The sequence below is a fragment of the Vollenhovia emeryi genome, unplaced genomic scaffold (assembly GCF_000949405.1).
Source record: "Vollenhovia emeryi isolate VEMERY1.0 unplaced genomic scaffold, V.emery_V1.0 DF939159.1, whole genome shotgun sequence".
NCBI lineage: Eukaryota > Metazoa > Arthropoda > Insecta > Hymenoptera > Formicidae > Vollenhovia > Vollenhovia emeryi.
The window spans coordinates 213,731-241,368 of NW_011967207.1; the positions used below are offsets into that span (position 1 = coordinate 213,731).

Genomic DNA, 27,638 nt, shown 5'->3' on the forward strand with positions numbered 1-27,638 from the left:
TTCCTTATTTCATTTATTATAATCATAATTGTTGTTTACATTTATGTGTCTAATATTAATAATATTATTAAATTAATAATAATGACAACTGTTAAACTTAATTTATCAATGTTAAACATCTCGCTGTCTAATATAATTATTTATTGCGTAAATAATTTACAATACGTAGTGCATTAATTTAAAATTGACTGTAATTATATATTCAATTTTATTCAATTTACATTATTATAAGAACACTGAAAATATAGAATTTTGCGAATAATTGGATGCAATAAAAAGAATGTTAATTGCTCATTATTTATATTTAAGACGTTAAATTCTAATTTTAGAGGTGTTTATTAATTAATTACATACTTATTGATCAGACGATCGTGAAATACGCAGAAAGCATGTAAATTCGCGATAATAATGGAGAGATAACGGGTCGTCAAATAAACATTAAACAAGCTGCGTACTTTCGTGACGTAATATCGTCATGAAGAACATGAAACGAAGACTAAGAAGAAGCAATAAATAAGAGTATTGAAAAATGGAGATTGGCTTCGACCTCGACATTGTAATATCAGTAATTTGATGTGCTAACCAAACGCGCGCTAATCGGCGCGAAGCAAGCGCGAATAATTGATGCAATTTAGACAAGTCGTAACAAAACGTTATTATGTGATGGCTGACACGGTAAGACAAGCTGCGAAAGATCCATTCACTCGTGCGATAAATGTTCAACAGGACATACCACAGCTAGCGTTAATAATTGAAAAAACATGAAATTAATATTTCGATCGCCTATTGTTAAGTGCGATCATTATTCGAAAGTACGCACTTATTTCGTATGACTGAATGCATGTATTTACAATCCATATATTTATAATTGATTTAGAATTCGTGTATTCACAATTTGTGTAACAATTTCAGTAATTTTATACAATACTATAATTTTAATTAAATTGTATGTACAATATTTCTGTAAATGTGTATCGATGACATTAACAATTCTAAACAATGGATGATTAATAATCCACTGCCCACGGGAATACGAGAATTACGTCATTGTTTTCGACGTGTGTCCTCAAGTACGGTGAATACCGTAGTAGTAGATAGCACGTAAGCGAAACGATTGGGTTTTCCTGACCAAATTTTGTCTCTCGGATGAGCTGTACCGTAACAGGTGAGTCATTAGAAATACTTGACGGCTTCCCATTGGGCTTTGCATTCACTATGCGGCTTTATTCCGTAATACTGAAGTTTTATTTCGATTCATTCATTGTGTGGCGTCGCGCGAATAATTGCCTTTTCGCGTCACATATCTTTCTCAGCAGCAAGCTACTAATTGAATTACTAACTAAGAAGTTTATTGGAAACAAATTTGTGAAAAATTGTTCGACCTTTGTCTAAACTTTAATAAAAACAATTGCCATCGTATGATTCCTGGCGAAAATGCTTGTTTTTAAAAAGTTAATGTTTTGCAAATAATAATTTACGATACTTAATGCGTCAAATTTGAATTGATCGACATGTTTAGGTTTTGATATTTGATAATTAAATGTGGAATTGTATGACACCGCGTACAAACTAAGTGCGCGCGACATTTTTATAAATTTTTGATAAATACAATACGCAACTTACCCATACAGCACTTAAATGTTGAATCAACGTCTCAGAAACGTCTCATTACAACATTGCAATATTGCATCAATGTTATAAAATGTAGATTCAACGTCGAAAAGATATTGCAAAAACGTGTAATGTCCGCTGAACTGTAACGTCTTGTAAACGTTACAATTCAACATTCAGAAAATTGTTAAATATATTGAGTTAACATTGGTCGCGCTTAGCAGAATATTTTTACAACTGTTGAAAGTGCTAACATTGAATTATTCCACTAAAATAATAATCCAATCTTAGCTCAGAAAATTTCTGACCGCTGTAAAAATATTATACATATACATTTCATAATTATACATTTTTAAGTATCTATTTGAGTGTTAAAAAATAACAATTTGTTCAAGATTGTTTTAACGTTACAGCAATATAAAGAATTAATATACAAACATTAACCTAGATGCAACGTAGAAAAGACATTTATACTTCAACATTCAACATTGCAACGTTTCAGCAACATTATTTTAACTTTCTGTGCTGTATGGGTTGTATCCATTTGTGTGCGCGTACAAAATATATAGAAACAGTTTCTAACAGCATTAACAGGTCGAATAAATGAATTTGATTGTTAGATGAAAATGTACATTTTATGACACGAGTTTGCCTGGCTCCACATCACAGGAATTCCCCGATTGTTGACATGCACGATGGATCCCTCATGGACCAATTGACATGGATTTACAATTTGAATTAAAGATTAGAAAATCATCGGCTGAAGATAGACTTACTTGAGAATCAAGCAGTTCGTTCACGTTCATCATCCGTCATTACGATGACGTAGATGGAAATAACGAGCTATACTATCGCAAAACAGCGATGTAGACGAATGTCTGTCCGCGTTTATGATTAGCGCCGAGGCCGGTCGTATTATCATCGCAGATAATTGTATATTTTCCGTGCGCTTACGAATATGCTTGAAACAAAATCGAGCTTTATTCGATTATTTACCTGATTTCTGAGTAACACAGTTATAAATTCCCGATCAACGGATTCCCCGTTTCCAACAGGGAATCTGCGGTTAATTATGTAAAAGATGTTACTTAATAACAGATTACCTATACGCTAAAGAAAATTCTTCCACGCTGATTCATTGTTTCCTTTTCCCCAGGAATTACTTCTATGTTGTAAGTGACTGCGCTTTCTATATTTTATTTAGATTTGATTCACGTAAACAAACAATAGTTGAAAAAAGGTAATATGTCTCTTAAGCTTTGCATAAAGCATTAGGTATTTAATTATAAAATCAGTTGAATTAAAGTTTAACAGATGTAAAGAATATATCTGTGTGTCTCTCACTTCAAATTTAACATTGTACAACTAATTATGAATCGGATAGCTGTTATCTGATTTTGCAAGTTGTGACTTTTACAGGTTTCACGACTTTTGGGCGTACCAGATTTTCTACAAGCAGTTGTTAATTCGTCGGTAGCCAGTCATTGAACCTGACCTTGAAGAACCGGAACGATACAGGTCTCTTAAAAGGTTCGAGGATGGAACCTATGAAATGAAGCTTCGTGTTTGTGTTGGTTAAATCGACTGTTGCTTGATACCGATTGATCGACCTCAAATAACACTACTTTATAACAATGTGCTTACTAAACTTAAATCATTTATTAGTTTCTCGAAATTACCGATGAAATATTACAAAGCACTTCTTCAAATGTGTTTCTTTAAGATTATAATAGCAACCAAGTTTCACAAATGTAAGATAGAATTTTACCTTCAGCAGATTAAATATTTTTTCTGAACGTTTAAATATCATATTTTGTTCAATGTATGTATATTTAATGCATCTTGTTCAGTTTCCTGGAAAATTTGTTTATATACAGAATCGAAACTTGTGAATGCTTTTATTATTATTTTTACGACTCTTAGTGTTTCTTCGAACCCTTTCAAACTGGAATGAAACTTATATCTTACTTAATTTAGGTATAAAAACTCGATCAAATATATTATAAAGTATACCGATGTAATTATATATCGAATTTGACTAAACTTGAACAGAATTTATATCTTTTCCATCTCACCATATTCTTTCCTTGACCTAATTTAGATCCTCATTGCCAAAGCCATCAAGATTTGTCATTGTAAAAGAGTGTGCAATTTTTATTTCCTTTGTCTCAAGACATCAGTCGCTTCCGTGTATTCAGTGGTTTTCCCCTGCATATTAATAGACGTTTTATATTCCCATCTGTTTACTATAGTTATTTAGTTATTTTAATAATATGATTATTACATTTTATTTTTTGCTAATGTTTATTGCGTAATAAGAGATTAATTGTTAATTCTGTCAATTTTCCTCGACGTACGACTACATTGCATGTGCTCAGTTTGTAATCTTTGTTTAGATGCATAGACGTGTATCTACGTTGTTTGCAATCGTTTTGGCTAATAAAAAACGAACAAAAAGCAACCGATTGTTATTTTATACTTTCGTTTTATATTAACGAGTCTAACTTTTCCCGAGTTCTTCTTTGCTGTATTTTTCTTGTAGGAAGATCAACGTAATAGGTAATAGTTTGTACAAAAGACATTGTTATACAGAATTTAAACAAAGCTCATGTCTGAAATTTCTTTAAATTAAATACATTTTATCCATGAGAGAGAGAGAGAGAGAGAGAGAGAGAGAGAGAGAGATTAAAACTATAAATAGAAACTAAATTGTAACAATAGTAATAATTAATAAATAAATTACATTTATTAGCAATGTGGTAATTCTTATAAGGGAAAAAATTCAAATGCCGTTTACTTGTTATTTCACATTCCGTTTAAGCTTGCGAAAAATATCTTCAATTCTGTGATTATTGATTGTCGTAGTCATCGATATAAAAAGCAGGCAGAATTCAGTGAAATCTTTACACACTTGTATGCGAGATATATCAGCTTGACTGCTTAAATTGCAAATGACTTTGTCGCATCGCTAAGAATGTTTGGTAGTCAATTTTTTTGTGTTCAATTTATTGCGCTTATGCAAATACCGGGAATAATGTTAATATGTCTATACTTTGTCCAAAATAATATTCCTGCTTAATGAAAAAGATTTGCAATTATTTTTTTAAGTAAGAAGTTTTGAAACAGGTTATAATAAAATTGATTACTTTATTCACTCTTTAAAAAATTAAGAAGAATCTGGTAAATTAATCTAATAACTTCTGTGCTGTATTACTGCTTTCTTCTTCTCCTTTTCTCTTTCTCTCTCTCTCTCTCTCTCTCTCTCTCTCTCTCTCTCTCTTCTTGTGTTATATTTCTCCTGTTACATTCAAAAGTTTTGTTCATTTATAGCTTCAGATATAATAGATAAATAAAGTTTAAATAAATGAAATCATAAAAACATGCCATTTTATTGGATAGTTCGTATTTACCAATTATTCTTGAATAAACGGAAAGAAATAACTCGCGATCGAAAATGTGTAAAATACTTCATTAAAATGGGACCTTGATATTCGACTTCCACAAACCACACACAAGCGGCAAAATTATTGTCGTTCGATCAGTTTTGATGAATCATTTCCTAAATCATCGATATTTAATGTAATATTTATATTTAACGCTAATATTGCGTTTATTTCCATAACGTTGTTAGCATACAAGCGTATTGCTCCCAAATTGTAATGTTTCTTGGGACCGACGTTGGTTTCTCTGAAACGAAAGAATGTAGGGAATCCTAAACGGAAACACGTATTGGAGAGCGCGACGCGAGAGAAAGAGAGGGTCAATTATTATCCGACGTAAAATCCACGCGTGTGTCGTATATAAGATGTTGTCCTCGTGCGAGAGCTTCAGTCGTTCTTGACTCTGCGGCCATCGAGATATCGGGCCCGACAGACAAAACAAGGATACTGTGTGTGACAGGCGGATAATTGTTTAATTGCGAAAGTGAAAATCGCCATGAGGTTGTACAAGTGTTTGTTGCCAGTGGTGGTGGTGCTGCTTTTGATCGAGGAATCCTTCGCGAGACCTGGTGAGTTTCAAAACTCCTTTTCCTCCACTTCGCGAACAAATTGAGAGGAACGTTATAGCCAGATTGCCTTCCAGATATTTATATAACGATGACATAATGTCTGATTGGAGGGGATTATGTCACACCGAAATGACATTTGCTTTTTGCGCGAAATTAAAACAAAAAGGTCAAATTGACCATCGATGTTTTTCTATTGGATTTTAAATATTTCGAGCCTTGCAAGGTAATAAAATTTCTAAAAGAATTAGCAGATGAAAGAGACGAAATTGCCGAGCGTACAAAAAGAAGTCGTAGATAACGTTATCATTCAATGCTCCGGATGATCTTACAGTATCTTATTTGTAAAGGCGTGTTAGGCGATTTGGTCAATGGCAACGTTGGCAGTTTGCTGGACCCGTTGGGAATCTTCAAGCCAAAGGGTAGCGATGCTCACGCTAGCAGTAATGCCCAGTCGTTGGGAGGAAATCTGAATTTTGGACCTATCGGGATTGGCGGCGGATTCTCCTCGGCCTCGGCCTCGGCCTCGGCGAACAGCGGCGGCGGCGGCTTGGCTTCTGCAAAAGCGAACGCTGAAGCCAACGGATACGGAGGATACGGCGGTTCCAGTGCGAATGCAAACGCCCAAGCATCCGCCAACGTACAAGGTAGGCTCGCGTGTTTGGTGTGCACGAATAAAGACGTGCTTCTATAGTTTTGAATTTCTTTTCAAGCGCGCGGTTAAATAGGATAGTATTCCCACACAGCATTTATGTCAGCAAGATCTCCTTAAAATATCTTTTTGATGATAACTTTTTGAGAAAACAGATATCTAACAAATAAATATATCAAGAGGGCTGTTATGAGAGGTCTAAAAGGTCTCTTGTTTGAGAGATTTCTTGTATAAGATATCTGAAAGATATATTTTGAAGGAATTCTGCCGGAAATAATTCAACAAAATTCTACAAAAAACTTAAATGTAACTGCCAGAATCTAAGAAATTCTACGTAAATTTAAAAAGTGTTATAAAGATCAACATAAAAATACTAGAATTGGAACACTTTTGTTAATTTTTGTTATATTCTACAATTAAGCAGATGTTTTAATTCTTTAAGATTTTGTTGTTTCTCAAAGTTTTAAAACTAGTAAAGTTTTGTACTAATTTTTACAAAATTGTACATTTTCAGGAAATACTACTTGCAATAACTTCTTGTTACAAAAAAAATTAATGCTTCAACGAAGATATAAAAATTTCTACAAATTTCTATTTCAAGTCAATTTTTTGTAGTTATTTGTAAAAGTTTCTTTCCGCTAGGGAAGTTTAATAAATCTCTTCAAATCGACATTAAAATGTCATCTTAAAAATGATTTCTCTAAGGGATCTTTCAAAAGAGCTTCTAAGGTATCTTATTTAGGATGTCTATTTAATGTTAATACGGGAAGTCTGTCAAAGTTCCCACTAGATGCGCGGCGTAGCACTTTCTCGTAAGAAAAAAAAACCGCACTATAAATTGAAAAACACCTGCAGGAAAGTTTTTATGTTTCCTCTGATGTTAAAATGAGTTTTTTATTATACGATCTCGTGTCTACACTCGTATGATTTTCCTTCATACTATTTCTATTCTTTACATTGTCAAAAATTGCTTTTGAACTGTTTGTTAAAACCCAGGTAGCCAGTTGACGTAATTTGTCATTTTGACGTTAAAATGACAACAAATGACGTCAGCTGACTATCTGGGAAATTTCTCACCAAAGGCCTTGCGTTTTAAATATCTCAGAATACATGTCTTATAGACATCATAAACATTTCTTAAAGATGTCTAGTTTGAGATCCAATATTGATATGTATTACAGGATATCTCAAAAAGTTATCTTTCCGATGACTTTTGAAAGAAGTCTTTCATTTCTCCATAAGTGGCGTATAAGAGCTCCTTCTGACTTCACTATGCTGTCTTTCTGAAGATATTTTTGTACGTCCAAATTTTAGATGAGATAACATTAAGAGAACTTTTTGTTATCATCTTGCTGTGTGGGTTCCGACTGACAATGGAGAAGTGACTTGCGCCAAGCCTGTGGGAAATTCTAAACTAACATTCTGAATGTTTCAAATATGTTCACATTATGTTAAAGTACTTTTTATTTATATATTGGAGATTATAAAAATATTATCTGAATATCCCACGCCCCTACACATGAAATATCATGGGGGATATTATGACTTTTCAGCAAAGTGTCTCGACAGAAGACTTAACGACACGCAACCTTGTTCAGATTTGTGTGTTTAAACTTTTATTTTTATCATTATCGACACGCGTTAATGAACGATGCGCTTTTAACGTAGGTTCTTCGGGGATTCCCGGGGGGTATTTCGGCAATAACGGCGGGCACAGCGGTTATTATCCCGGCCCTCCTCACCAAGTCAATCAACCGAATTACGGAAGTTACGGTGGCTCTCAGTCCGGCGCTAGCGCTAACGCGAACGCGAATGCCAATGCCGTCACCATCGGCAACGGCGGAGTACGTCCGATCGGTCCCTCTTATTACCCGTCCGGATCCCAGGCCACCGGCAACGCCAACGCTAATGCTAACGCGAACGCGGGTGTGAATATCGTAGCTGGTGGTGGCACAAACGTCATTCCCGGCAGGTATCCCGGCGGAGGGATAGATAAGATAGAAGTTATTCCCGTTAACACGCTGCCGCTCTCTCGACCAACCCCGTCTGTAATCTACCCGATACCCAACCGGCCACCTGGACCCGGTAAGGAAGACGTGATTGTCGTTGTCGAGGAAACCCCGCAATACCCTCCGTATTATCGCCCGAGTCCTCCCCGCCACCATCACCATCGCCACCAGCACCGTCGACCGAATTACGGCGGTAAATCGAAGCAACAGCCCGTCGAGATCATCATCATCGAGGAGTCGGCGGGGCCTAATCCAGGTGATACTTCATGATCGAGCGCGCTCGAAAGTCATCGCGCGATCATCGACTTGGACTCTAATGCACTAACTGGAGGCAGCTATATGACTTTCCTGCTCTATTCTTACGCAATTCTTCATGGAAGCTATGTCTTAAATAATCGTCTTGCTGTGTTACTCTTTGTACATGTATTTGTATGTGTATATGTCATGTCGCACGGGTGTGCAATGTTGGTAATTAATTGGTAATATAGTTCGGACAAGGGCCACTCAAGATACTTGTATATTCTTCGTGTACATGCAGCTAATTTATGTAATTTGCGCACAAACCGTTTCATTGTACTTCTCGCTTCGCCGACTGAAACACCCTGCACTCTATATCGGACGGAAGTCGGGAATGTGTAAACCGAAAGAGACATTTTCTGCGTCTGCGTCACAGTCAAGTCGAGGATTAAAAATCCCGGTTCGTAATCTGTTATTTAACAGAACATTCCTGTAACGACGACGAGAAACAAGGACGCAGCTGTTAATGCACTTTCACTGTTTTCCTCATCATGACATGCACTCTAAATGGAAGAGATACAGAACGAAGAGTCTGACGTTAAGCGTGACTGAGACTGAGAGCATAAACTACGCGGCTTTTGTTTGACGTGATAATCTTCACATGTGTACACAGCATGTCCTCATGTATCGCGTCATATAATGTTATTGGTCACACAAAAGGAAAAAACCTAATATATCTTCGAAATATTTCTTTACAGCTGATGGCTACGGAAATGGCGGCATTCAAGGAAACAATCCCAAGTACAACAGGAATCCGTTCTTCTCTAGCTCCGCCAGTGCCAACGCTAATGCTGAAGCCGGCGGCGGCCAGGGAACTGTCCCCGGGTCTGGGGGTCACGGGGGATACGGTGGAGGCCCCCTCGGTGGTCACGGTAGCGGCGGGTGTGTACAATGCGGTTCCTCCGGGAGTGCTAATGCTAATGCCAACGCCAAGGCTAACGCTCAGGCTGGCCCGGGTGGACACGGTGGAGGTATCCCTGGAGGAAATGGTGGTTACGGCGGATATCATCAAGGTGGGGGTGCTTCAAATTACCCAGCGGAACCAGGACACCACGGCCAGGAACCAATCGGCGCTAATAACCCCTTCTTCAATTCAGGCGCAAATTCCAATGGCAATGCTGGTGCCAGCGCCAGCGCCAATGCCAACGCCAACGCCAATGCCAACGCCAACGCCAACGCCAATGCAAATGCGGGAGGTGGTGTTAGGAAAAATCCGTTTTTCAATGACGGTGCATCCCACAATGTCGGGGGAGGCGCGAACTATCAACCGGGAAGTTCAGATATTTTGAGCGAGAAACCCAAAGGCATTCCTACGACTTATCCGGGACAAGCTGGAGTGGGATTCCCAGGTTCGTTCGGGGGTAATGCTGGCGCGAAAGCGGACGCCAACGCTGGAGCCGGTGGTATTGGAGGAGGATACGGACCGACCAAACAAAGTCCAATAATTGGACCCGGTGGGCACGTAGGCGGATCCGCGGGAGGCCCAGGTGGCCACGGGTCTGGCGTCAGTTTTGGTGGATATGAAGGACAGGCCGGTGGCTCGTCCGGTGTGAATCCAAATGCTAACGCCGGAGCCACCGGTGGTAATTTCGGAGAATCCGGCGGACAGGGACTCGTCCTTGGAGGATCTGGAGGTCACGGTGGATACGGCGGAGGCTCCTTCGGCCAAGGTGACGGTGGATTTGGAAACGGCGGTGCAAACATTCACGCCGGAGGTGCTTCCGGCGCTAACGCTGGCGCCAATGCCAACGCTAATGCCGGAGCCGCCGGCGGTCACGGAACTGTCCCCGGTGGGTCTGGGGGTCACGGGGGATACGACGGAGGCTCTTTCGGCCAAGGCAACGGTGGATTTGGAAACGGCGGTGCAAACATTCACGGCGGACACGTTGGAGGTGCTTCCGGTGCCAACGCAGGCGCCAATGCGAACGCTAATGCTGGAGCCGCCGGCGGTCACGGAACTGTCCTCGGTGGGTCTGGAGGTCACGGGGGATACGACGGAGGTTCCCTCGGTGGATATGGCGGAGGTTCTTCCAGCGCCAATAGTAACGCTGATGCCCACGCTGGAGGTGCCGGTGGTGTTCTTGGTGGATATGGAGACAGCATTCGAGGAACAGGACATGCTGGAGGGCCACACGATGGTCAAAGTGGACTCGGAGGATTCGGAGGAGGTACTTATGTGTTTTACATATAAATCTGTGTTGTGAGTCCTGTAGGATAAGCACTTTTAAAAAAGAAAACATTTAAGCGGATCCTAAAGCTGCTGGCGAACTCGATCAGTATCGATAAAATAGGAGACGGAATTAAAAACGTCAATTAACAACATGTTTAATTCCAAATTCAAAGTTTTTTAATTCGGTCCGAGAAATTTATAGCCAATCAATTTGCAACTTTTACGAAAAGGCAGCCATTTTCTTAGCTACACATCCCTCAGACCGAGATTTTGGATCGAATTCTAGCGTCGTCAACACTATGACTTTACTAACAATCTGACAGATGTTTGGCAGTAAACTCTCTCGAAAAAACCTGCAACTATTTCTACACGCCATACTGCTCTTTTTCTCTTTTTCTAGAGATGTATTTCTGGACTTACATTTATTAAAAGTAATCTTTTTTTAGGCTATTAATCTTAGTCCTAATTGCACGATATTGTTCTTATATGTTGTCCCTAGAGTATGCTGGTCTCATTTTGTATTTATCGTAGAATTCTTGTATCAAGCAAATATTGTCGTTAAGTGTACCAAAAATTAGTAAAATTTTTAATTTTTTTTTGTTTTTGATATAAAGTCGACCAGCACAGTCCAGATTTTGCTGCGTACTTTAATTCCGTAAAAGAGTTTTGCATTTCTATAAAGCCAAATAAAAGATTACTTCTAATAAAGAATGTCGATAAAACAGACGGCTTTAGGATCCCCTTAACGCATGCATCTCAAAATTCGGGAAATTGGCGGCAGCAGCACGTAGTTTTGAAAATTGGCAGCGAAAATTGTTACCACTTTACTAGGAATAAGCGCGACTTCCTTGAATTATCATTATGCAATATCTTGATGGCGTTTATCTTTGATACGTAATGTCCTATGTAAATATCTATCGTTCGGGTGATCATCGAACGATGCGCATTTCCTAACGACCTCTTACTCATAATTTATTCTGCGCATTATACAAGAGATAAAAAATTATTCATCCTATATCACTGTCGACTAATGATCGAACTCACGAAAACCAGTCGTTCAACCAGTCATCGCAAATCAATCCCCAAGTCGCGGAATACCAGCCGCCACATAATCGCGCACGTTCCCAGTATCTCGATGCATGGATTACGAAGGCCATTGGCTGGAATAACGATAAAAGACACCCGGCATCCTCGGATGGAAAATCCGTTGAGAAGCTCCACATCCATATCCGTGTTTGTCCATCGAACGAGTTCCACTCACCGATCGTGTTCGCTTTTCCACAGACCTAAGCCCCGAGGCCAAGGCGTCAGCGATGTCCATGGCGGAGGCTGTGGCATCGGGACTGATCGTAATTAAATGATTCGCTATCCCGCAGGCTCAAACGCCAACGCACAGGCGTCCTCCAACGCGATCGCGTCCGGTGGCGGATCGGCATCGGCGAACAGCAAATCGTCGGCCTTCACTAACGGATCAGGATCCGCGAAAGCCGACGCGTCCAGCGATGCGTCTTCAGGATCTTATGGTGAAATAGGATCGAAAAGCTCGGCGTCGAGCCACGCGTCGGCCTCCGCCGATACCAGAGACATGCTGATCTTCAGTTAAACATTGTGATACGACGAAGCGAACGACATAATACTCCAATTTATATTTTCATGTTCCACATGACCAGTAACGATATTGCCCAACCTTACAACAAGGATTAGAAAGTAATTATTGGAAGTTAGAAAAATGTATGCCACGAGACTGCCGATGAGTACGTTTAAGTGTATAATCACGAGTTATAAACTTGAACGTATTCTTACGATTGTTAGAAATTAAAGCCTCCCTCGGAATTAAAATTACTTGAGAAAGAATAGAGTATTGCGCATTTATTAAAAAACCGTGTAAGGGCATGTATTTATTTGTATTTGTACTGTAAATCGTGTTGGAGGCAGATCGAACATTGTTTCGCTCAATGTGATGAAAGTGCATAAGATACAAATGACGTAATTTAAGACAAAAGTGTTTCGACGCAATATGGAAATACGGAGACAGACCCCGTCTTCATCTGGTTAATAATGACATATCTGCCTCAGATTGCATCACTTTATACTCATCCGAGACGTTCGGCGATCGGAGTGATTTTAATATGCAGTATAATCTCGTTAATCCGGCCTATTAACAACCAGATAGTATCGGATTAATGAATTTGCCGGATAACTGGAGATCCGAATACGATATAATATGTGAGGCCGTCGTAGCATATAATTAAACTTGTTATATTAAATAAAAATGATGCATATAATTATGCTAATATTCGGCACAAAGCAATTGATTGTTTCGAAAAATAGTTTATATCGACTGGATATTTGTCTTTTTTAAGAAAATGACCAATTGCAATCGATTATTCGCCTCACATTCGACTGTGATTGATCAATTTCTGAAATCTTACGTCTTAGGCCTGGTTCCGCCAACGTCGCTTAACCTTAAGCTTAGCTTAATTAATTCTTCGTCTCTTTCTAACTGTTACTTTAGAAAGAGACTAGCGTAAATTAAACTAAAATTAAAGTTAAACCGGGCACTAAAATCTCATTGTATGTCGCGTAGCGAAACGCGGAAGCTCGCGATAGCGCTGGATTAGGGTACACATTTATCGTAGGACAGACTTTTTAAGCATGTTATTTATAAGCTAGAAATTTCTAGATACTCGAGAACTTATCTATGCAGCCAATTAACACACTTGAAAAATTTGTCGTACGACACATTTTTTCAAGAACGTTGATTGACTGCTAGGATAGAAAGAAAATTTCTAGATACTCGAGAACTTTGCCATCCTGGAAACAATCAACATGCTTGACAAATTTTTCGTACGAGCTAGAAAATGTTTAGATACTCGAGAACTTTTCCATTTTGCAGCCAATCAACATACTTGAAAAATTTGTTGTACGACACATTTTTTTAAGAACGTTGATTGGCTGCTAGGATAGAAAGAAAATTTCTATAAGATATTTGAGAACTTTGCTATTCTGGAATCAATCAACATGCTTGAAAAATTGATCGTACGACACATTTTTCGAGTGTAAAATTTTCGAGCATCTAGAAGTTTTATATCTAGCAGTCAGTCGACACGATTGAAAAATTTGTCGTACAACAAATAATACCAGTCTTAATGGACGTGTCAGATGATCGAAGGGCCGGATTAGCGAGATTATACTGCACATAGTACGATATACGTAGACACCTAAAAGATTTTTAATACTTCCTTTATATTTATAAGCGTACTTAAATTATATATAATTAGCTGCGTGTAGATCGCCTCCTTTGAACTCTGGATCTGTGATTTACATAAAACGTGCCAATGAGATATATAACAATAAAGATACTGTAAAAACTTGTATCGCAAAGGCGTTTGAGTGCAATAAAAAGACCCCGATTAAAATAATTCTATGCTGTTTCCTTATTTATTTCTAATCTTTTTCCCCCTTACTCAATGTCACCCTGTTTTACGTAATACCGAATTTGGCCCGAGAAAACTCGTGTTAATTGTCGCCTCGGAGATCCCGAGGGACAAACGCGATCTCAACTGTACCACTCGTAAGGGTTAATACTCGATGATCAAACCGGGTGTGCTTAAGCCCTCGAGTATTTTTACGAAATCGGAGAATAACAACGTCCGCGATTGGCACCAGCAACATCTCCTCTCTTTGCCTTTATTCTCACGATGGCAGGCGTCTCTGGAGTGTCGGAAACAACAGGGATAAAAACTCGTCGGACTTGTTCTGTACGAGAGTATGAACGAGGAAAACGGAAGAAAGAATCTCGAAGATGGAGAGGGAGAGAGAGAGGGAGAAGGGGAGGGTAGAGCCACAAAGAAAGGAAGTTAAAGAGAGAGAGAGAGAGAGAGAGACTCAATCGTCTTTGTACATGTTGTTTGTCCGAATATGAGAATTCTTGCGCGATTGTCGCAATTAATATGTAATTATTGATAATCGTTTTTTACGTTGCGTGTGTCATTTGTTTAACAGTTTCTTAGAATTGCCGTTTATTATCACGTTATCGTTACACGTATATATGTATGCGTTTAATGGACTTGATGTGTTTTTTTGCAGCCTTTTACACATACTTATGTAATACATAGTTGCGCGACTTGTGAGCACGTGAGAATTTAATAAAATTTGTGTTCTCGTCGATTCTCATGCTGCGTTTTAATCGTCGCAATCAACACATTAGTACATTTCATATCCACTTTTCTCGCATCGACAATGTTAATAATCTTACGCATTAATTAAACATAATCTATAGCTTGATAAACGGTAGTTGACAAAGAGATGTATACTTAAAGTAAAAAAAATGTAACAGAAATGTATAATTTTGTCGCGGAATGCAATTAAAATGTATCTATGAAAATCGTCATTTTATCAAGCTTGAAATGACAAGATAAGACACTCTTTGTTCCCAAGCAGATCTCACTTGGGCATCTTGAATCATCATCGTTGAAACAGGAATAATTAAACTATTATTATCACACACGTTTTTCCCCACGTTGCAGAGTAGACTTCCCGAAGTAATTTTGTCTTTCCTAGTTCTTGAATATGCACCTACTAATAATCCCAGCACGCATATCTAAAAGACATCTTGAAAGCGTCTTTATATAATATCTTTTAGACATGCGTACACTCTGGGTTATTAATCTCGCGAATATACGCACTTTCCTATTGAATTGTAAAATCTTTCGAGTATTAATAACATTGATATAATCAAGGATGTAACACTTTACTATTATTAATATTTTATGAGGCGATATTTTAAGTAAAAAAAGATTATTTTCATCTTTCTTGAAGATTATAAGAAAGAGAAGATACAAGCCCATACAGCACACAAATGTTGAATCAACATCTCAGAAACTTTCCATTACAACATTGCAATATTACATCAATGTTACGAAATGTAGATTCAACGTTGAAAAGATATTGCAAAAACGTCTAATGTCCGCCGAATTGTAATGTCTTGCAAACGTTACAATTCAATATTCAGAAAACATTGTTAAATTATATTGAGTTAACATTGGTCGCGTTTAGCAGAATATTTTTTGCAACTGTTGGAAGTGCTACAATTGAATTATTCCACCAAAATAACAATTCAATCTTAGCTCAGATAATTCCTGACCGTGTAAAACTATTATATATATATATATATATATATATATATAGGGTGTCTTATTTTAAATGATATATGTTACAATACACAAAAATTTTCCATAATTGGAGCACTATTGCAGCAGCATATCCCGAGATAAAATCAAGTAAAAAAAGTCCTGTACTACTTTTCTCTCCGACAAACAGTTATCGGGATATCATAAGCTAAACATTGAAAAAGTTATCAATTTTCTCTTGAATATCTCAAAAAGTATTAGATAAATAAAAAATGTTTTAGACAAAAGTTATTCATATTAATTAGTAGAATAAAATAGTATAATAAACAATGTGGGTTTCCATTGAAGATTTTAAAGTTACCCCTCCCCCCTCAGGGGGTGGGAGTGGGGGGTCAATTTTGGTTCAAATGGATAGGCCCCTTCGAGACAAACAACTTTTACACCGACCATTTTTTTTATCCGACGCATAGTTTTCGAGATATTTCCATGTTCACACTTAAATTGACCACCCTGTATATAAGTATATGTATATATTTATATTTCATAATTATACATTTTTTAAGTATCTATTTGAATGTCAAAAAATAATAATTTGTTCAAGATCGTTTTAACATTGCAGCAATATAAAGAACTAATGTAGAAACATTATCCTAGATTCAACGTGGAAAAGATATTTATACTTCAACATTCAACATTGCAACGTTTCAGCAACATTAGTTTAACTTTCTGTGCTGCATGGGAAGTTCACATAGACGTGTAAAAATATTTTCGGACGTGTGATGAAAAAATGATGACACTCTAAGACCCTTTGCTGTAGGAATTTTCACCTTTGCACATGTGCTGGTCTTCGGTCATCTTCCTCATGTCCCTGAACGGCGAAAGGTCGACCACTCGATATATTTATATACGTATATATGCACATATACACCCTGTATATAAATAAAAATACATTTTCTCCATTTTTCTATCACATGTTACATGACGCTTGTTATATGACATTATGGCGACAAAGTGCAATACTTATCGCTATTGTTTGCCAAATGTGAAAACTTACAATGTTGCATTACAGTAGAGATTAATAATATCAAAATTTTTAAGCAACAACGTTAAAAAAATTTCTCTTTTCAAGATTACAAGAAGCGTGGATGAGGACAAGTTTGAGTGAACGTGCAGGAACTTTCGAATGTGCGGTCCAAGTCAAACTTGTGTCAATATCTATCGACCGCGGCGCGTGGATTCCGATTACTCATGTTAGTCTTCGGCCTACTTCCGGTCGTCCCTGGAACGGAAGGTCGTCCACTTTACGAAGACCAATGACCGTGTCTCAATACTCGGAGGTGCATTGCGAAATTGTGAGTGAGTTCCTTGAATTTCGATGGTGAAGGGATTTCCTATAAAAGCACGTGATACAAGAGTTCAGCTTTGAATCGTTTTTCAGACGTTCAGCAAGTAACAGTGATTTCCGTTCTACAATGAAGAGCTTGCTTTTAATGTTCGTACTCGGCGCGATCTTTTTGAGGAAGTCACTTGGCAAACCGACGGAAATGATAGCGAATTCTGATTTGCTAGATCCCGTTGCCTCGGCTGTGAACGGCTCCGAAATTGGTTAGTGATCAAAATAATATTAACTGATCAAAATTTATAACAAAGTGCCTTTAGAAAATATTTTATTTAAAAAGCTATTTGAATTATAAAATATCGTGCAAAAAGTTGTGTATTTTTCTGTATGTGTACGATATTTAATATAACGTTTTCTTATTTTTTTTAGAGAGAACTGTGTAGTATTAGTGATCTAAGAATTCAAGTATTAATACAAAAAGTCCTCTATTATGAGATAGCAGGTTTTCAACGCCAAAATTCAATCACACATCTTTTTTCGCAACGATTACACAAACCAACAATGAGTTTTTTACGAAACACAAATTTCGCCCCAAGGGCAATGAATTCATGGTGGACTCAACAGACGATGCCTATTAATTTAACAGAAACCCTGCTATCTCACATTAAGAGCCCATCTCGTAATATGGGGCTTTCCTCTACGTAAATAAGATTTTAAATATTAATGTATAACAAAGTGAACACGTGTTATTTCAGAGACCACGAGAGAACAAAGATCGCCGCAATTCGGTTTAATAGGCGGTTACGGCGATTATTATGACTATAATGACGACACACGATATTTCCGTTACGGCAACAGGCGAAAATATTACTATAAACACCATAGGCCACATGGTCTGGTCGGAGGACATGGATGTCGTGGTTATGGCTGTGGTGGAGGGTATGCGTGAAATATTACTTAATTAAAAAGCAAGACAAGAATGGCTATTTTCTTTATAAACGTAACAATTAAAATTATTTGATAAACTAGACCGTTTTTATATAAACGATATAAGTAACGGACGATCGGGACTTTACAACTTTTGCCAAGTGATATTTGCGTAGACCTAGGGGAGAGTTGCCGTACTAGTCACCTCACATCGACATTTCACTATTTAATTTAATCAACATTTAATAATAACAATATGAAATCAATGAGAAGTAAGTAAATATAGACAAAAAATTAACATGACATGACGTCTTATTTTGTGTATGCTAACGACATTTTAAAAATTCGAGTATAACCGATGTTAATTTTTGATCAATTTATATAGCTGATTATAACGTAACTGTGCCACTTTATTATAAATTTTTATTTCTTCATAAAAGATAGTTTATTGTAGAATATTTTACATTTATTGCATATACACATTTACAATTATTATAAGGATTAAATAAATATTTTTATAAAATCCATCAAGTTTTTAAAATTGTACCATCACAAGGTTATCCATCTTACACCGGTGTGATTTTATAAGCAATAAACAATCTATGTAAAAGTGATACAATTAATATAAGTATAAATGTAAATTGCAAAAATAACTTTAAGCTAATTGTATTCTAACGTTCTGTCCATTATTGTTAATTATTATTTTTAAATTATTAAATATTTGACCTTTTTAGCTATATTATTAATCAATTACATATAGTTGTAAAGGTTTTTTGGCAACCCTCCCTGGAATAAAAGCGCCTTGTAGCCCTGAGGGGAACAATAAACAGACCATATTAATCAATTAAATATTAATTTCAATACTTTCTTATATCAGTCTTATATACTATTTACTCGACTTGTTATTATTTTTACTCATAAATTCGACTATTTCAAGGAGGTACGATTTAGGCAGCCGGTTTCCTAAATCGTACTTTTTGCAACATGTTACAAAAAGACTTTTAACAAATTAATTTGTTATTAGGGAAACGTTAAACATGTAATAATTGATCCCCGAAACATCAAACTACAATTTCCAACGGTTGTTTGCGTAAAAATCAAATGGCAACTCTCCCCTACATCGTTTTCCCAACGTAGCAAAACTCAAATTATTCGATGACTTATACATATTTGTAATAAGATTTGTGATAAAGACTTAATAAATAGCTATGATTGGTTGTTTGTAAATATCTGTCAACTAAAATGTGCGAGACCACCGTTTGCATTTCACTTTCTAATTTACGCAGATGGCAACCGGAGTACGGCGGCTATCACCATACCGGGCAAGGAGCGTCTTTTGCCTCAGCATCAGCAGGATCTATAGGTGGAGGTGGTCCTTATGGCGGAGGACATGGCCAGGCCAACGCACAGAGCGCGAGCTTCAACATCGGGCCTTTCTCAGCCTCGTTCAGCGCCGCTCAGTCCTCGTCAGGACAAAATGGATTCTGAATTCTACAGACGGTAAGCACCCAAGCGGAACAAGAAGTCATGATAAAGTCGAAATGATATCTCAATGACTATCAAAAATCATATTTTTGTCGTGACAGAAAATTCATGAAATTACGATTTCCAAGTTTAGAAAGCAAGTTTAGCAGCCTACCAAAAATGAAGTCAAACCAAATGCTCAAGGTAACCAGAAGGAATTGGATAAAACAGGCTTTTAAGCCTAATACACGAGGAGGAAGAAGAAGAAGAAGAAATGATGTCTGATGGCCCGCAATAATTTGAATTTTGATTGTTTCCGATTCTTGTGACTGTATATTAAAGGACTTACATATGATAATAATGCATATAAAATGTTCTCTCTCACAAAAACGATACTATTGTGATAAGATTATAATTTGTATGATAAAATGCAGTGGTATTCAATACTTTGTACGACTTGTACATTCTTGTGCTTGTCTTCTATCTTGTGAAGAGAAACTCAAGTTGCAAATATTTCAGATTCGTAAAGTACAACAATATTTGTGAGATTATTTTACATGCACGAGTGATTCGATACGAGTCATCGAAAAGTCAAAATGTAGTCATACGAAAGTCAAATTATGTTTCAGTATAGAAAGTATTAAACGATATCATTTTGGCTTTCTAGAAATAATTTCTTCTTGTTATCAACTCGGCTGTTGAATGACTTTTTGTTCTGCTTTGGCATTTTATGCTAGATATCGCACGGAAAGCATTCTCTTTTAAAATTCATCCCGAAAATCATGTAATCGTGGGGCAACACGTCATTTCGAAAATTTTAGCAGAGTTTCAGAAAACTCTGATAAAGTTCTTGAAAATGCCATGTTGTCCCACAATCACATGATTTTCAAGATAAATTGTAAGAGAAAATTCTGTCCGTGCATCTAATACATAATAGGTTCGTTCGTTTATTTAATTAAATATCCAAACTAAGCCCCGCTATGCCGATGTACATATAATCAATTATTAATTTCTATTGTTACCACGAACGTAAATGGATCACATCTTGCTGATTTTGAAGGACCAAAAGTGACAATTTCACGCAAGGTCTAGTTATTCTACTACGAATACTTTTGCAAAGATAATATTTTAATCAAAGTCGAAAAATAATTACATACTTTTTATTCTAAACGATGTCATTTATTATCATCACTATTTCATACTAGTATTCCGCAAAATTTCCATCGTAGATGAAAGAGCGAGAAATACCATGTCGTGTCTCTCGTATATCAAGAAGGGTTAAAGCCCGAGGATGCTGCGGCATAGTACGCTACGGGCCGCCCACGAAATTGCGCCGGGCTCGTCTCGGGCACAGGTCAACGAACCCGAGGGGGCCCGGAGGTCGGGCCCGGGAATCCGCGATTCGCATTATATTACCGCGATCTCGTTTGTGCCCCTCTGACACCCCGCGCCGCGCTGACCCAACGCACACGGACGAAACGGGCCTGAAACATCTGTCCGGCGCGGCGGGCCTAACGGCGGGCCCTGAAGACGCAACAACAATCTTTTCGCCGGGGAAATACGGACGTATTTCACTTTCGCCGGCTCGTACTGTGCGAGAGAGCCGGCGATTATGGGTACTGTGCAAACGTGTGCGTTCACGTACACGTTTGCGCGCCTGCGGCTTAGTATGAGTGCGCGTCTGTGTGCGTATGTTTGTGGGACCTGTCCGGAAAGGCCCCGCGAATGTGAGCTGGCGCGGCGTTCGCGCATTGTGCCATTGAGGTGCACGGCCCTTTTCGGGGTACGTGTGAAAAAGAATGAACAAAGGGGAAATGAATCTTCTTGGTTCTCAGGCGATCGGCAGACGGCCAGACAGACGGATTAACTCGTTTTAAAGGGCCGGCTAGACGCCATATTGTTGTTTTGGGCACCGTAGTTTAGGCGCACGACGGCTCCTCGCTCTCTCTCCCGGCGCGACGAACCGGTCCGCTTTTCGTCTCCCGGGAGATGCACCTACACGCGAATCGGAGTGTCGATTATGCATACAACTTGCGACGCTCGAGCGTGCAGTAAATGGCCATTGTTCGTCCGAAGGGAGTCAGAGAGCTCGGGGACCGAGCGAGCGAGTTTAAATCGGATCGTTTCGGATCTGCTAACGTAGGAAACAAGCGTGGCAAGATTGCATGCCGATTTTTTTTTACTCCGAACTCGTAATCACGCGACGCGCATCGTTAGGCTCGACCTGCGCCTCGTCCAAGTGGCCTCGTTTCGCGTCTTTGGGGACCGATTTTTGCAAAATCGATCCCGCAGCTTCGCGCGATTAATATCTCCTCTCGACCTATGAAGTTACGCTTGCAAGCCTTCGACGTTCTTTCTTGCACAACTCCGCGAACGTTTCATTACGCCGCACCGTAATCGGGAGACAATGATGCCTTAGTCATTGCCATAATGCGATTTCAAACATGTGTAATCCCGCGTCGACACAATCGTTAACTGTATAGTTAGGAGATTGCCAGAGGCTTACTCTGCCTCATTAAAGGTGACTCAGCCGAACATGTAAAAAATAAAATCTTATTCTTTTACACGACGCGTATTCTTCTTTAAACAAAAAATATATTTATTTGTCGCTGTCTCATCATTTTGAGGTCAAAATCAGCGAGCATTTAGAAATTCTCAATTTTAAACTTCAGAAGGTTACTTGACCATGTCTCGTCAGACAAGTTTTTAATTACTTCTGGGGACTTATAAGATTTCCTCCAGTCATTTTCAATTTTATTTCACTATTTCGAAACAATTATATTTTCGCAGCTGATTTAATAATCATATTAATTGAACGTAATACGCGCAATTCTGAATGTTAAATGCTTCCTAATTCTTCGCGGATCAAGGAACAGCTACGCGGCCCCGAATCGCCCCTAATTTATTTCAGCATCATCGTCTCGCCGCCATCATTGTGGGCCCATTGTTTACAAACATTCTACGTCACTCGCTAGGAGCAAGTAAATAAGCCTAACCGCGTGCGCGAGCCACCCTCTTGCCTCCTGCGAGAGGATTTCCTGAGCGAGCGAGTTCCCTTTGTCCGCATGCCAGCCACCAGATGTTCCCGAAAATAAAACTGGCAAGATATCGCGACGTAGCGCCGCGATTTGCGCATGAACGAGAGAGAGAGAGAGAGAGAGCGGTGCGCGAATCCGACGCGAGATGAGCAAGGACGGAGGCGGCCCAAGGAGCAACGAGGTGGGGAGAGGACGCCGCGAGACGGAGGGTCCGCTGGATAAACGGCACAAAGGGATAGGAAGCACGAAGGGAGGAGGGCCCTGTTAAGACCGAGGGCCCCCTGAAATCGAGATCCGAAAAGCCCCGTGCAATGACCGCACACGCCTTCACCGGCGCAGCATCCTCCGCTGCGAAATACTCTCTTCGCTCTCCTCTTCACGGCCGGCCGGGAGGAGCGAAGCCCTCGAGGACGGACGCGTAAGATGCGCTCGTCAAAGAACATTGTGGTTCCCCGGCGAGCACTTTATTTGTTATCTAGCGAAAAATACCAATCTTGTAATAGTGATCGATTTTGTAATAGTGATCGATAAAGGGATCCTAAAGCCGTCTGTTTTATCGACATTCTTTGTTAAAAGTAATCTTTTAATTGGCTTTAGAGAAATACAAAACTCTTTTACGGAATTAAAGTACACAGCAAAATCTAGACTATGCTGGTCGTTTTTGTATCAAAAACAAAAAAATTTTATTTTACTAAGTTTTAGTACACTTGATGACAATATTTGCTTGATACAAGAATTCTACGATAAATATATACAAAATGAGACCAGCATACTCTAGGGACAACATATAAGAACAATATCGTGCAATTAGGACTAAGGTTAATAGCCTAAAAAAAGATTACTTCTAATAAATGCAAGTCCAGAATAGGAAAAGAGAAAAAGAACAGCATGGCGTGTAGGAATAGTTGCGGCTTTTTCAAAAGAGGTCGCCGCCAAACATCTGTCAGATTGTCAGTAAAGCCATGCCGTTGACGATGCTAGAATTCGATCCAAAATCTCGGTCTGAGTGTAGCTAATAAAATTGCTGCTTTTTCGTAAAAGTTGCAAATTGATTGGCTACAAATTTCTCGGACCGAATTAAAAAGCTGCGTACTTGGACTTAAAAATGTCGATAATTGACGTTTTTAATTCCATCTCCTATTTTATGGACACTGATCGAGTTCGCCGGCGGCTTTAGGATTCCCTTAAGAAGTAAAATGAAAGGAACAAAAATAAAAATACAGAAACTCATGGAAAAGGAAAGACTACCCTTTTTAAATTCCTCTTCTTGGAGTCACTTGCAAAAAAAAAAGATAATGCAACAGTTTTATGAAGTAACAATTAAACAGTCGCAATTTGCGCTAGCGGAAATTTATATTTGCGTTTGTTAATTCTCGCTTCTGTACTTTTTCATAACCGTAACGAAAATATTCGCGTATGACGGGGCTGGAAACAGGAGAATGAAGAGTGTTGAAGAAATTACGCTCGTCTGCTAAAGATTCGCTGCAATTAGCGTGGTTCATTGCGGGCACCCTGTTATTTTGTAGAACTACAGAAGACCATTAAATGTGCTATTTTTCACGCCCCGGAATGGCGTAGCTTCTCGCACGAGAAGCTAGAATCCCGCTCCAACTCTTCCCATGTCGACGATCTGATTACTAATCCGAGTAACTTGTCATCGACCTCTTAAAGTGAAATCCTCGGTTGAAGCCAACGAACTTTCATTCTCTTGCCTCGCGGAAGGGAAAAATTCTGATAGGATCCTCGTATCCTCGAGGACGGTATTTCTAGCGACGTCCATTCCGAAGGAATGACATTCGTGACACCCGAGATGCGTCAAAGAGGCTCGTTAAAGGTCCTGTCCTGTCGTTAACCATTGTTTAGCCGCTCCTGGGCACCTACGGCCCTGCCAGCCGGTAAACCAGTCCCTCCGTCTGTGAGTAAAAAGGGAGAGGGACAGAGTACGAGTCGTCCAGATAAACAGAAGGAGAGATCGAACGGGTGAGACAGAGGGAGGAGGGGGGGGGGGGGAATCGGAGAAAAAAATGAAATAGAAAGTGGTCCGGCCGGTGCAATAGACTACAGTATACGACGCCTTTAAAGCACCTCCTCTCGCTGGTACCCGTGGGTCTGTTCCTGTGCTTCACGCACTATAGCAAACCCGCGATGCTTTCTTGAAGGCTCCCGCGTCATTGTGCTCGCATTTCTCGTGCGGTTGTCGACTCGGAAAGTATATCCTCAACTTATCGCCGGTAAGTCGAGTACGTACTGCTAGCTATTAAGCCCGAGATCCATTACGAATAAGTGAGACCATATACCGACCCACATGGAGGTTTGTTTTGTCGTTTCGCAAGGTTGAGGGCGAGGATGACGCGCGGAGTGATAAGAGTTAACAGTAGTGTTGAACATACGACTGATTTTTTTTCGACGCGCGACGCTCCGTACACTGAGAACAATGTCCATTGGATAAATCGATTGAGTAGTGTTTCCGATGGAAAAGTAGCCATCGGTTTCTTTTTGTCAAGTTTTCCGACAAAATTACGGATACGTTCAATGAAATTGCAATTACCGAGGAAATTTAATCGAAAACCCGATCGTATCCTTCGTCGGATATACAGTTTAATTCGTTTGTTAATATGTAAATGAATTATCCGATTAGACCGGGATAGTTTTCTCAGTGTATGCTTCTTTGTAGTCTCCTCTTGCGATTCGTGTCGCGTCTAAATGTGTTCATTAAATTGGGAACGATATGAACGCGGTTAATCGTTACAATGAAAAATAAGTATATTTTTTAAGAGAAAGCTTTGATCGAGGAGAAAATCGATCGATCGTTTTAAAGGAATACATTCGAGGGACCGTGTCCTCTGTTTCAGTGCATTTATTATCTTCAATAAATCTATTCCAGGTCCTTTCTAGAGTGGAATATTTCTTTCAGCTCGGTTAGAAAAATAATCCAACCGGATTTCTTACGACGCATTACTAACTTTCTTCGGAGAATATTCATTTCTAATGCTTGATTATAAGCGAAGAGTTTTATGCTGTAGAGAGTGATCGTTCGGTTCCGATAACGTTATTGACTTGCGCAATCCGTTGCTCTTACGTAAGAATCCGCCAATGCTGACTGCTCTGAAAAGTGACTCAATTGGTAATTCTTCGAACTTGCGTTCTCTTACGAATGGTGGTTACAAAATCGTCGAAGGCCTTTTAACGATTCTACTTGAAGTTAACGGGTGTTCAGAATTCTTGAGTACTCAGGCGTGACGCGGGAGTAAAGGTGATCGGATAGTATGCTTTTTTGTGCCATCGAAATCAAACAATCGGCAGTTTTTGCCGTCTGGCATGTAAATGTCTGCAAATGGAAGAATAAAGGTTGCTTTTCTTTACTCGTGAACGCTAATTGTGTCGACGCTAATCGCGCTCGGATAATTTTAGGTGCTGTTCAGACAATTATACTAGTAATAATAGTTTAATTGTATTGTTACAAACCGTTGATGATAATAATCTAACCATATGTGGAGAATTCAATGATGTAATGTCGGAATAGATTGCGCCGAAAAATGTCAGCGCAAATTTTGTTTCTCACCCAATTTGTTGCTTAGTATTTCTGTTTGCTTACTTTGCAGGGTAACAAAAATTTTCGATCTTTGGACATATAAAAATTCCCGTTACAAGATGATAAAAATTTTGGCCCTTTTGCTATTCACTTCAGTCTGTGTCATAATCAATGCTCAAGAGACGGCATCTAACGAAAAACGTAAGTAAAACGGTAGATTGCATATTGGTTTTAGAATGTTTAAAGATTCTTTTAACTTTTAAAAATTGCTTTCGCGAATGTGAACATGAATTGTGTAAAACAAAACTAAGACATGAATTATACGTGGTAAGACATTTCAAATTCCTTCTTTGGCTCGTTGAATTTAATTACAAGATAAAACACTTCATTTTCGTCCACGTTTTTATTTGTTCCAAAATTTTATGCAAATTAAGATTTATTAAATTCGATTTTATCTCTACAGAAAATCGTTAAACAATTTATTTTCCCTTTAATTGTGTAGCATTTTTCGGCCAGACTTTCGATGAAATTGTCGTGTCGTCGGACTTAAATGTCAGAAGGAAATCAAAAGAAAATCGTCAGGGTAAAAGATTATTGTCGAACGTGCCGTCAGCAACTACTGGTCCACCGGAAAGACCGACTGCAATTGCGTCCAGACTCGTTTTCGCCGATGGAAGCCGTATAACGCCGGAAAAAAGGGAGAAACGTGGCATCGTTACAACGGGAAGGAGGTAAATTTACAAAGAATCTACCTTTCTTGTTTATCGAGTCATCAGTTCCGATTTCAATTAATTATGTCTATTGTAAAAATACCGAAATAATCGCAATGTAAATTATTTTGGACGCTTACGCACACACGTTTGGATTTTCTTTCAAACAGCTAAGAAATTTTATAATCAGACAATATCAGCTGCCGATAATATTCCGCTATTTTACTAAATCCTCGATGGATTCGCTCAATTGCTGTTTACCGATGGCAGAACTGCGGAGTAAGGAGTAAACGATTAATTCTCCGAGGGATTCTCATTCGACAATACAAACTGAAACGAAATAATACACTGAACGCAAAATTCTCCGGATAGAATCTACTTGTAAATTGCATTAGAAATTAGAAAAACAGATTTTATGTATTTAATTTTAAGAGCTAAGCTCAGTTAAAAGAAAAAAACGAATTTATATTTGAGATATAATAGGATTTGAATCGGAGAGCGTTGCTTTTATATTATGATCAATGTTTAATTGTATATGTGAAAAGACATACATGACTTTGGCACTTTCAGGTATTTAGATCTGGGCGTCGCGGGATACTTGCTGAAATCTCGGAAACGGTGAAAATTCTACACTCCGAGGACAACCGCACGACCCTCTACACCCTCATCTGTGATCACACTTCTTTCGATGAACTTTTAGGCCACGGTTCATGTAACAAAAAGGATAATAAAATTCTTCTGTGTCATAACA

At 38.7% G+C, this 27,638-nt stretch overlaps 3 protein-coding genes across 13 annotated transcripts; all 3 read left to right on the forward strand.

Moving 5' to 3' along the window:
- Positions 1-5,386: 5,386 nt before the first annotated feature.
- LOC105564786 (spidroin-2-like) lies at positions 5,387-14,167 on the forward strand. Of its 3 annotated transcripts, XM_012017449.1 has the most exons (6): positions 5,412-5,620; positions 5,968-6,264; positions 7,938-8,534; positions 9,274-9,588; positions 9,673-10,743; positions 12,122-14,167. In XM_012017449.1, exons 1-6 carry the CDS (start codon positions 5,548-5,550, stop codon positions 12,346-12,348), a joined length of 2,580 nt encoding a protein of 859 aa, XP_011872839.1. In that variant the 5' UTR covers positions 5,412-5,547; the 3' UTR covers positions 12,349-14,167. The 3 variants fall into 3 exon arrangements, with proteins under 3 accessions (XP_011872840.1, XP_011872839.1, XP_011872838.1); XM_012017450.1 differs by lacking the exon at positions 12,122-14,167 and adding an exon at positions 12,030-12,115 and having other exon boundaries at positions 5,387-5,620; positions 9,274-10,743; XM_012017448.1 differs by having other exon boundaries at positions 5,413-5,620; positions 9,274-10,743.
- Positions 14,168-17,038: 2,871 nt separating this feature from the next.
- Positions 17,039-19,862, forward strand: LOC105564787 (keratin, type I cytoskeletal 9-like). Of its 2 annotated transcripts, XM_012017451.1 has the most exons (5): positions 17,039-17,233; positions 17,316-17,482; positions 17,972-18,161; positions 19,430-19,643; positions 19,762-19,862. In XM_012017451.1, the coding sequence occupies exons 2-4, from the start codon at positions 17,350-17,352 to the stop codon at positions 19,629-19,631; spliced, it is 525 nt and encodes a 174-aa protein (XP_011872841.1). In that variant the 5' UTR covers positions 17,039-17,233; positions 17,316-17,349; the 3' UTR covers positions 19,632-19,643; positions 19,762-19,862. The 2 variants fall into 2 exon arrangements, 1 of the variants encoding a protein (XP_011872841.1); XR_001009152.1 differs by lacking the exons at positions 17,039-17,233; positions 17,316-17,482; positions 19,762-19,862 and having other exon boundaries at positions 18,079-18,155; positions 19,430-19,501.
- Positions 19,863-24,703: 4,841 nt separating this feature from the next.
- On the forward strand, positions 24,704-27,638 carry LOC105564788. Of its 8 annotated transcripts, none has more exons than XM_012017457.1 (4): positions 24,704-24,885; positions 26,248-26,378; positions 26,680-26,908; positions 27,458-27,638. In XM_012017457.1, exons 2-4 carry the CDS (start codon positions 26,297-26,299, stop codon positions 27,507-27,509), a joined length of 363 nt encoding a protein of 120 aa, XP_011872847.1. In that variant the 5' UTR covers positions 24,704-24,885; positions 26,248-26,296; the 3' UTR covers positions 27,510-27,638. The 8 variants fall into 8 exon arrangements, with proteins under 8 accessions (XP_011872847.1, XP_011872843.1, XP_011872848.1 ...); XM_012017453.1 differs by having other exon boundaries at positions 24,705-24,876; XM_012017458.1 differs by lacking the exon at positions 24,704-24,885 and adding an exon at positions 24,892-24,956.

Coding starts and splice junctions, on each gene's coding strand:
- LOC105564786 (XM_012017448.1), top strand. CDS start 5,548: ATGAGGTTGTACAAGTGTTTGTTGCCAGTGGTGGTGGTGCTGCTTTTG. Junction 8,535..9,273: donor GTCGGCGGGGCCTAATCCAG/GTGATACTTCAT, acceptor ATTTCTTTACAG/CTGATGGCTACGGAAATGGC. Junction 10,744..12,121: donor ACTCGGAGGATTCGGAGGAG/GTACTTATGTGT, acceptor GCTATCCCGCAG/GCTCAAACGCCAACGCACAG.
- LOC105564787 (XM_012017451.1), top strand. CDS start 17,350: ATGAAGAGCTTGCTTTTAATGTTCGTACTCGGCGCGATCTTTTTGAGG. Junction 17,483..17,971: donor TGTGAACGGCTCCGAAATTG/GTTAGTGATCAA, acceptor GTGTTATTTCAG/AGACCACGAGAGAACAAAGA. Junction 18,162..19,429: donor GGCTGTGGTGGAGGGTATGC/GTGAAATATTAC, acceptor TAATTTACGCAG/ATGGCAACCGGAGTACGGCG.
- LOC105564788 (XM_012017452.1), top strand. Junction 26,379..26,679: donor GACGGCATCTAACGAAAAAC/GTAAGTAAAACG, acceptor TTAATTGTGTAG/CATTTTTCGGCCAGACTTTC. Junction 26,909..27,457: donor ATCGTTACAACGGGAAGGAG/GTAAATTTACAA, acceptor TGGCACTTTCAG/GTATTTAGATCTGGGCGTCG.